At 36.8% G+C, this 10,045-nt stretch overlaps 2 protein-coding genes across 5 annotated transcripts; both read left to right on the top strand.

The window, feature by feature from the left end:
* Positions 1–1,573: 1,573 nt before the first annotated feature.
* LOC131774862 (uncharacterized) lies at positions 1,574–3,120 on the top strand. The gene is made up of 3 exons (XM_066158652.1): positions 1,574–1,698; positions 1,970–2,115; positions 2,434–3,120. Exons 1-3 carry the CDS (start codon positions 1,646–1,648, stop codon positions 3,075–3,077), a joined length of 843 nt encoding a protein of 280 aa, XP_066014749.1. The 5' UTR covers positions 1,574–1,645; the 3' UTR covers positions 3,078–3,120.
* Positions 3,121–4,547: 1,427 nt separating this feature from the next.
* LOC131774858 (uncharacterized) lies at positions 4,548–9,872 on the top strand. 4 transcript variants are annotated; one of them, XM_066158596.1, is made up of 8 exons: positions 4,548–4,675; positions 4,816–4,983; positions 5,496–5,579; positions 6,195–6,267; positions 6,826–6,856; positions 7,657–7,746; positions 7,979–8,037; positions 8,546–9,872. In XM_066158596.1, coding segments are annotated over exons 2-7 (321 nt in total). In that variant the 5' UTR covers positions 4,548–4,675; positions 4,816–4,941; the 3' UTR covers positions 7,980–8,037; positions 8,546–9,872. The 4 variants fall into 4 exon arrangements, 1 of the variants encoding a protein (XP_066014693.1); XR_010715720.1 differs by lacking the exon at positions 4,816–4,983 and having other exon boundaries at positions 4,556–4,675; positions 6,159–6,267; XR_010715719.1 differs by lacking the exon at positions 4,548–4,675 and having other exon boundaries at positions 4,722–4,983; positions 6,159–6,267.
* The last annotated feature ends 173 nt before the right edge of the window (positions 9,873–10,045 follow it).

Raw genomic sequence — 10,045 nt, 5'->3', positions numbered from 1 at the left:
TCAATCATGTTTACATGATAGGTGGGTTGACCCGCCTAGGCGGGTTGCCTGGTCTGCCAGGTAGGGTAACCCTGTCAGCCGGGGTGACAATTTGCCATGTAAACGTCTCAAGGTGGGGCAACCCCCCTAGCCGAGGTCGCGTTCATGGCAAAAAGCTCAAAAGTGAAACACGAATGTTTTAAAAACTTTGTACATTTTTCCTAACCGTCTCATGGCAGAAATCACCAGAAACCGCAACGTAAACTCAAGGAGTGTAAACTGTTCACATTTCGGAATATTTAGCGTTGTAAATCGGCTATATTTCAAACTATTCCTTATAATATATTAAGTCAATGGTTCCTAGCGTAGCCTAACACCGCGTGACACAAAGCGTGACGCTTTCATGAATAAATACACACGTGTCCGAAAATTAATCTTTCGTCTTTCTCTTTTTTTGCTCAACCTCCCTAATTGAAAGCGCAACAAAAACCTAAAGAAACCTTACCCCAGCACCCCGGGGTTGTAAGATTGTATGTAAACGCGTTTTACTTTTCGACCAAGGCTAGGCAGGTTACCTCACACCCTTATTAGTGTTCAAATGATATAAATGTGACTGACATTATATGTTTAAAACTTTTAAACGGCGTTTCTTTCCCTATAAACCATTATCAACAGCCAGAAGTCGCGTATCCTTTTTAGCGGCCTCACCGACAATTCCTTTTTTTCCACTTCAAGAACGAAATCAAAACTTAAACCACAATTTTTTTGGACACGATTTATCATCGACACCACACACGTTCTCTTAGGGTGGACGCAACTTGGTAATGGCACGACATCTTTTGATGTTTCATTTTCATGATTACTTTCTGTCGACTGTTTTTTCGAAATAATTTCACATACGCTTTAATTTTTCAGTACATCAAAACGCAAAATTAAGTTGACTAGGTCGTAAATTTACATACGACTACTGAATTCGCGAACATGTTCATTTCATGCTCGAACTAACTCATAAATGACGGTGTAAAATATATAAAAAATTAACGCCGCAAAGAGGTATTTGCACTTAAAATTTTAAGTGCTTTTGAGATTTTCTTTCAACCAGAAATAACCTTATTTACAAATGCCCCTTCTTTTTGTATCGATGTAGGAACTCACAACTTTTCTTTGATTAACGAGAATAGGACAGTGGAATGTAAATACGTTTTTATGGGTATGATATTATGTTTGATTAAAATATCTAATGCACTTGGCTTGATTACATCTAAAATTATAAAAGAAGGCTGCACAAGATTATCTTAAAGTACAAACTAGTTTATTGTTTACCTCACCAACTATCTCGTCTGAGTACATTGTAAAAAAATTTGTGTTATTTTCATTGATAGTCATCCTGAGTGCAAAATCGTGTGTTTTCCTTGTAAACTCCTCAGGGCAAATGGTGTCATCAGCTGTCAAAACATTAATACTGTCACAAAATCTTTGTTAATTAGATGACATAGATGATTGAGATTAAAAATCAATTACCACGAGTTTTATCCTGTTTCTTTGAAGACTTTAAACATTTAAAAGCGTATTTATCGGCCGGTAGTATTGCAACTTGGATCTCGACAAAAGGATCGACAGAAAATTCTATTTAAGCCATCGATCAATTCAGGATCTTTACACTGGAATGATGTTGTTTCATTTGATGATCTTTTATTTCGTTTCCTTCTCGACCTCAGGGTATTTTTAACTTTTACACCACTGAATGAATTTAAGTTTACCTTAGATTTTTGGCTGCCCATACATACATCCTACTCAAGAAATCTTTAGAACCGAAAAATATTTAGAACCGATGGGTTCTTGATTTATGGGATATCAGTGACTGACTTTGTCAAGAGCTTCAAATTTCTTGGTAAAAGGTCTGGATAGAAGCAGATATGTAGCGAACCTAAGAAAATTAACGACACTTTTAAAATTAACAAGATTGTTTGTTTATAATCTCCGAGAGCAGGGGGGTGGATCAGCGACGCTTCAGAGTGTTGGACGTGGATGCAAAAGGCAATCTATATCTTTACAAGACGTTGCTGCTCTGCAAGAACGAAATTATCAAACGATTGAGAAATGGGACGTACGGTTTGGCAGAACAGAGCAAAATAGGTGTGACATTTCTCTTTTATTTTTAAAGACATCGGTATAAACTTATTAGAAGAGAATCTCGCCAAGAATATCAGCACGTATTTATTTCACCTCACGCCCTTGCATTTCACTCTCATATATACATTGTCATATTGTCGCGATTTGGATTTTAAAGTAGGTGTCTCTTACGCAAGAATTACAACATATATCTTTAGTGTACCTTCAAATAGATTTAATATTATTGACTTGCCTTTTCATAGTCTTCTTCTAAATATTTCACAACGGGTAGCTTAGTGATTTTCTTTGACTAATTGTTACCTTTTTTTTTGGACTCAAAAGGATTCTCAAAGGACTTTGCAGCTCTAACTTGCAAGGAGCTCAAACAAAAATTACCATCAGTCGTGTCAGGCGTCTATTGGATAGACCCTGATGGTGGTTCCCACAGTAATGCTTTCCAGGCCTACTGCGACCAGCTAACGGACGGAGGGGGTTGGACATTAGTTTACAGCTATACCTTAAGGGATTACTCACATTTCACAGCTGCATCAAACGCTGTCGTCCCGCGTCCATCCTGGTCAGCCGGCGGCTCCAACGTCCGAGTGTCCAAAACAGTTCCACTGAGCGAGACGCATTATGAGGCCATGGACTTCGCTCTCTTGGGTAGCGTTGGTAAGGAAACCCTAATCAAGAGCAACATCAACAACTGGTTCGCATGCAAGGAAGGCACTGGTAGCATAGTGAAACAGAAGAAGGGATTGATCCACTGCAAACTGGTCAAACAGGTTGCTAAGAACTGCGGTGGAGCGGTACCAAAATCCTGGAAGTTTCATGCGAATGGACCCTCCTTTAGTGGAGGAGGTCAATTTTATTACTTTGACGGGAGCAAAAGTAGCCATTGGCCCACTCATGATCCTTGTGGTACAAATCGAGCAAACCAGTTGAAAAACGTGCCAAACCCACACGGAAACATTTTTATCCGTTGAAAGCATGTGAGAGTTTTTCAGCGCTTAAGGGTGTTTATTTTGTAAGTGGCATCTAAGAAAATTTCTGCTCAAAGTTTCAAAGGTAATAAAGATGGGTTCTTGATTTATGGGATACCACTGACTCACTTTGTCAAGAGCTCCAAATTTTTAGGTAAAAAGTCTGGATAGAAGCAGATATGTAGCCAACTTAAGAAAGTTAACGACACTTTTAAAATTAAAAAAATATGTCTCGACAGTTCTTCTGTCATCTTCAGTTCAGAATAATACAAAGTACAAAGTTGAATTTAGAGTGTATAACAAAATGCTGATTGGACGAAAAAAAACAATAGAAACAGAACAATGTATGCATTTACAAGGAAAGTTTAAAATTAACATGGTTGGACCAACGAGAGTTCATATGATGAAGAAAACCCATGGCCACCGCGCACGTGACGAGTGTCAGCCGGTCAGGGAATTTAGATACGAGATAGCGGTTTCATTGGAAAGTACCGAACTGTAAAGTTTATATAAAAATACACTGAAGTAAAAGAAAAAAAATATTTTTTCAACTCTTTAGCGTCATGATTTCTAAGCGCCATTAGGTCACTTCAAACATTTCAGGGAGGGGGGGAGGGAAATATTTTTTAATCATTTCTTTTTTTATTTGCTTTACCAACTTATCTCATACCTCTCTTCATTTTACGAGCAGCAAACAAAAAAATCAGGAATTTTTGATAAAAAGAAAAAACATTCCTTTCCGTACAAACTATCAGTAATGCCCAGTCGCGTATCTTTTAGCTTACGCCCACCATGTCATTACGCCATGTCATCCAAGCGAACGCACCCTGGAACTCAGAAACAAGACAAAATCTTAGGTTTGTTGATGCCTTACTCAGCCAGAATAAGAATATTTGTTTCATGCTTCGTGTGTGGGTTGTTTTGTAGTGGAGGTAACCTTCAGACGCTACTGTCACAAGGGGAAGGGGGTGGGGCACGCATCGCATATCAGCGATGAATAAGCCTGGCATTCAGTGCGATTAGTTAAATGCTTCCTATTGTTATTTTACTGATATTGGGACTAGCTCTGGCAATGGCCACTGACTCAGTTCTTTGGACCATTGATTCAAATGTTTACATTGCATTAGTCCATCCCGGGCGTGAAATTTTTTTTTCTGATAGGCACTTGGCTCCTAAATTCTTCAAAGTGGTAGCCGATTCAAAAAACGTTGATCGCCATTTTCAAAGACAAACAAAACGTTTTTTTAACGCTGTCAGCGTTCTTGATAGACCCTCCAAAATTACGTTAGGGATAAGATCTTTAACCTGCTATAAAGTGGACACTAGGATGGATGATATACAACGTTCAAGCTCACCTAAATACAAGATGGCGTCTAGGTATCGATCGAGATGTGCTGCGCGCGTTTTGGAAACAAACTTAACGAGGAAATTTGCCGCGTTTTTCCAATTTGGCGACTAATTTCAGGATTTGTGTAAACATATCAGGTCTGCGGTTATAGGTCTCGCGCATGCGTTATGCAGGGACACATGGCAGGCTCGACGTTGTGTGGTTATCGTTCTTGTTTTGAGGAATTCTGGTTGTACCACTGTTTACAATAAAAGTAAGTTGACAGTAACTGAGGCCCACACAATCACATTACAATTTGGTCGTCATAGTGAAAAATTGAGTCGCATTGGCGCTTGTATTAGGCGCAATTTCACGCCCTTCCATCTCAAGAGTTGTAATTTTTATGTCTTTCAGATTTCTTGAACTTGTTGTCGGCCACTCAGCCTTTGCAAATGTTTTTGAAAGAGGAAATGAAAGTCTTACAGGCATTTGGCCACATCTCTTTAAGTGTGGGTGATTTTCCCCCCCAAAATTTGTAAAATGGCATACCATGGCAAAACGACACTTGGTTTAAACTCCATAGTAGGTATATGTTTCATAAAATCAACAATTGCTATTTTCATCTTTAGTGATCAGAAATGTTTTTAAGACAAAATCAGTTGACACAACATCCACTGAGCCACTTCCAAGGAAGTATGTAGAAATGGAGTAGAAAAAGTGAACTGCAGTAACCTTATCAACCAGTCAATGTTGTAGAATGGTGTAAAACAATTAAAGAAACATTGTACATGAGAAGAAGAGTTAAAAATAAGGAATATAATTGGTATGCTATTCCAGAATATTGTCATTTCAATGGTAATGTGTTGACAATTTTCTTGCAGATTGTATGTATATGACTGGGGGAATGCTTTTGTAACAGCATGTCTGTTCCAACTTGGCAAAACTAAGTTTGATAATCATTATTAAACTCCTTGCTCTGAGTAATTGATTGGCCTGGCTTTTCAACTCAGTGACCATTGGCTAACTGTTTGTCTATGGCATCTCTCATGCTCACTTACAGTGTAGTGTATGAACACTTTTTTTTTATCACATAGCTGCTAGCTAGAAGCAAAGTGAAAAAAGGTCTTATAACAAGTCTATCACAAGCTGTGGATGATTTCAGGCATCATAGTCACAAGGTACAAAATGTTCCATGGGTTTTTTTTGTTTTGGTTTGATTTTTTTGTTGTTTTGGTTTGTTTTTTTTTATCTAAGAAGTCTTTATTTAGTTAAATTGTGATATCACTGAATCATTGTTTTTCAATAACATACAGTGTATGTCTCATTCAGGGCTGTAAATATGAATAATTGTAGTTTGAATTATGGTATACAGAGGGACAGTGTTTTAACCCTTCACACCCTAACATCAGTATGCATATTCTCCACACTGTTCTCTGAACATTTCCTAAGATTCTGACATGGAGAATTTGTCTAACAATCAAGAGCTTCTTTAGTCTGTGATCAGCTCCTTAATTCTCCTGACCTTAATGTTTGATTCAGGGGGATATGTTAAGGAGAAATTAGATGTCAGTCACTCTTAGGGGTAAAACTGCTGAATACTTGGTCCTTCCTTATCAGTGTTAAACTCCTTGCAGGCCTCTTAGCAGCTCGTGTAGATTCAATCTTTCCTGCGGGTGAAGAAACACTTTTGCCAAAGTGCAAATAACAAGACTGTGCTCACTGATGACCTAACTTTCTTTTGAATTTAACCTTCCCAGAAATACAAATAAGCGGAAGTTATTCCTCTTGCTTAGGATCTTGGAAGAATTTCAGAAGAAAAGAGATTTTGTGGAACAGTACACACCACTTACCAAGGAGACATATGGGGTCAGTAATAGTAATAATAAACCCACCAAAAATTTATTAAAGTGCTGCATCTCCCATTGCTCATTAGTAATTCTCCCTACTGTCTGTCTTGCAATTCTTGTGATATTAGTTTGGAGAATTTGGTGTTGGATCAGCCAATAATACTCTAATTGATATATTTTTTTTATTCTCATCACTTGTCTGCTTGATATTGTACTATTATTGAAAGGAGAAGTTATATCTTCGTCAGTCATGGGAATTTATGGGTTGATGACAAAAATACTTACCTCTTATCAAGTTTAATCTAAACCTGTATTCTGCACCATGCCAAAAAAAAAACCAAATTCACAAATGCCACATCAGTAGGAAGTTGTGTTAATTAAGCCACATTACATTGTATAAGAAAGTGAATTTCAATTATTTTATCCATGGTAGATTAATGAATGATATATTATACTTTTTAACTTTTTATATTAAGAGTGTTTCAACATTAATTGTTGGTGTTTGGCTGATCTAAGTGTAGCCATCAATCTATAGATTCGTTCAATTAATCTTTTTGTTTCTATATGTGTTTTGTAGAACTTTACCAAAATGGTGCACTGTCAGAAAGGTATGTAGCAATGTCTCTGTACTGCAATGTGTTAAATCTTCTTTATCATTGTTAAAAGTGAGATAGCAAAGTTCATATGATAGCAAAGAGATACTAGAAGTATTATTAATTTAGTATTGTAATGTATCAGGATGTTTCAAAATTTCAGCTTTCCTCTTGTGGGCAGGGATAGGGAAGGGGAAAGGAGGTGACTTTTTTGGGGGGGTGGGGTGAGATGAAGGCATTATCACAGCTGAGAGACAAGCTCAGGATTGCTGTGCATCTAAAAAAGAAAGAAAAGAAAAGCCAAAAATAACCAAACATCAACAAAAAGTCATCAGTCAGACTGTTGACCGATCTATTTCCTGTTTCCCAAAAGGTTTGCAGGTCATGGCTTGAACGAGAAGACTGGGTTCTACCCCCTCTATCTCTATCGCATTCAATTTTTTTAAAGTCATTTACAAGTATGTAGCACAAGGGCATGGTTATCTGAAGAAAAAGTGCCCTTTACAGTAATTTGCATTTCATTTTCGTACTGCCAGGCGAAAGGGAAGGGAAAACTTGTAAGCAAAGACTGGAATGGTGGAACGGAAACATAAACTAACTTGGGCTGGTTTTTTTAATTTACAATGGTTCACAATATAATTGAATTTGGAATCATTAAGTACAGATGAGCTGGAATGTGGGACTTTCAGATTGCAATTCCAGTACCCTAACCTTGAAAACTCATTTGTTTTTTTATTAGCCATTTCCTCTTGCTGTCCTTAAATGGTAATTTGAACTGTCTAATGCACTTGTGTTGTCCATTTCTTACCCTGTAGGAGATGCTTTTCCGTTGTACATGTAAACTGGTTGAGTTTGAAAATGCCACAAAAGCACTGGAAAAAGCCAAACCCAAGAACCAAGAAATGGTAAGGTTCTGACAAACATGTGCTTTGCACATGATGCACATTACTTTGGTACCTCTCTCTGATTTTGTTATGTACATGTGATTGAGTGTTTTCTTTCACATGATTCATGTAAGGCTGCACTTAGCAAAAGACTCAAAGTTCAAGTTGAGCCTCTGAATAACGATGATGAATGCCAGAATTGAAGAATCCTAAATTGTTTTGCACTTTTTTTTTTGTTATTTTCAACTTCAAGAAGGCACAGACGATGTAGAGGAAGTATACAATTCAATTTCAGAAGCTGCAAAGAAAGAGGTGAATAAAATAATATTAAAAAAAAAGCCTTTTGTTTTACTCAGACTTTGTTACTGTTTAGCTGGAAAGTTATGCATGCTGCCCTTATCTGGTTGCATTTCTCAGTTTGTTTTACAGGCAGACCAACCTATTGTTGGTGAACATGTAAGACACATGTCAAATGATTATATGAACATTTGTGCTGTTTTCATGTTAAATTCTGAATATTAAAAAATTAGGTTATACCACACAAGTTAATAGTGCCTTTCACACATGCTGATTGGCTAACTCAAAAGTGATTAGCAAGTTCTATTTACCTCCGAGAAGCCAAAGAGATAAAATTGCACATCAACAAATATTTTCAGACCATATCTGGTGGTTTGGCGATGAGTTCTTTGTGTTGGCTAAATAAACAGAGGGGAAATGGCTGATAATATAAATAATTGTCATGTGGCTCTAACTGCAGCAGGTAATGTGCTTACTCAATTCATTTTAATTTTTTTTTTGTTTATTTTTTTTTGTAATATAGATGATCCGTTACAATAGGCAAAGGGTGTTGAGCCTGCAAGCTGGTCTTATCCAATATGCTGAATGAAGAATGGAAGAGATAACTATGCCATTTTGGCCAAACTGTTGAATGACATGAAAAAATCTGCTTAATCAATGAGCACAGAGAAAATAGACAGCACCGTAAATTTGGGTGGCCATAATTTTTTGCCAACTTTCTTTCTGAAACTAGATTATGTTAATTTGACACAGATAATACAAAGATAATTTTTAAAACGACAGAAGTGTGTTTCAGGTATTGGCTTGTTCTTGGCATTCAGTAAGTAAAACAGAGCAAAGACTGGAGCAGAAAAGTGAAACAGCCAGAGAGACTTTTTCACTTCGTTGCTACTACGGCGCTGTTTACCATAAATTTTGTTTTACCAACTGAATGCCTGAAACTGTGCACTAATGCACTAATGATAACCATTACAATTTCTTCAAATGTGATTGGTGCATTAGCTGCTTTATTTTTCACTTATCATTCTGTACAGCTTTTAATGAAGAGCGTAATCGAACAGTTGGCTGTAATCACACACCTGTAATTGGACAGTTGAAGCAGCCAATCATACTAAGTCCACTCAGCCAAATCCATCAATCACAGAGTTAATCACAATAACCATAGCAACAACCACTTATCCTAAAAAAAATTGAAGAATTTCCAAAATGGAGAGATGTTTGACCTAAACATATTTGTTGTTTTCGGAAAGTGTAGCAATTATGATTGATTGGTGACAAGACTTTGTCATCCAATTCTTTCTGTAATCATACTCGTGTTTGACAAATTGGTCTCTTGCTTTGTGGTTGTCTAATTTTGTTAATCACGTGTATGATAACAACAGACCAAATTAGACTCCACTCAGTCCTATTACCATTGTAAATTGGCCAAAAATGTTGGCACAAAAACTAGACAATGACAGAAAGAAAATTTTCAATTTTGTGAAGCCTACCAGCCTTGAATCAAGGCTCCAGAACATTCAATAAACACTTAACATTGTGAATTTTCAACTTTATGTTTTTTCATGCAGATCTTCATTAAACTGAAGAGTGAATTGAATTCTTTACATCTTCTAATAAAATAATATTTTTATTAATTCTAAATGAATGAGTTTCAAATATGCAAAGTTTTCTTCATACTTTTACAGTAACAGACATAAGGGAAACAAAATTCCTTTCCAATCCTCTGAAGAGTACCAACCAAAACATTGATTTCCTTTGTATTGAAAAGCTTTTGTGATTTGTATTAGATATAGCTATGGTAGGTTTTTGTTTGAATTGCTTTATAATTACCTGTAAAGGCAGAACTTGACGTTTTCAAATGTGAATATACCTCTTATTGTTTTAACTAAGAATGCTAATTGTCGTCTTAGCTCTATCAAAGCTGTTACTTTATGAAATTTGTGACTCTGCCACCCCCTTCCCTTCCCTATCCCCCTCCCCTTCCCTATCCTCCTCCCACTCCCCCTAAAGGAAGCCACTTTAT

The sequence above is a fragment of the Pocillopora verrucosa genome, chromosome 11, assembly GCF_036669915.1.
Source record: "Pocillopora verrucosa isolate sample1 chromosome 11, ASM3666991v2, whole genome shotgun sequence".
Taxonomy (NCBI): domain Eukaryota; kingdom Metazoa; phylum Cnidaria; class Anthozoa; order Scleractinia; family Pocilloporidae; genus Pocillopora; species Pocillopora verrucosa.
Note: the sequence above shows the minus strand (reverse complement) of the source record. Positions and strands in the feature narration are given on the sequence as shown.

Bases quoted from the DNA above. Each gene is read 5' to 3' on its own strand.
- LOC131774862 (XM_066158652.1), top strand. From the start codon at position 1,646: ATGATGTTGTTTCATTTGATGATCTTTTATTTCGTTTCCTTCTCGACC. The intron at 1,699-1,969 runs GTATTTTTAACT...CTCCGAGAGCAG, and splicing joins GTTTCCTTCTCGACCTCAGG to GGGGGTGGATCAGCGACGCT. The intron at 2,116-2,433 runs GTGTGACATTTC...TGGACTCAAAAG, and splicing joins GGCAGAACAGAGCAAAATAG to GATTCTCAAAGGACTTTGCA.
- LOC131774858 (XM_066158596.1), top strand. From the start codon at position 4,942: ATGGCATACCATGGCAAAACGACACTTGGTTTAAACTCCATA. The intron at 4,984-5,495 runs GTAGGTATATGT...TTTATCACATAG, and splicing joins CACTTGGTTTAAACTCCATA to CTGCTAGCTAGAAGCAAAGT. The intron at 5,580-6,194 runs GTACAAAATGTT...CCTCTTGCTTAG, and splicing joins TCAGGCATCATAGTCACAAG to GATCTTGGAAGAATTTCAGA.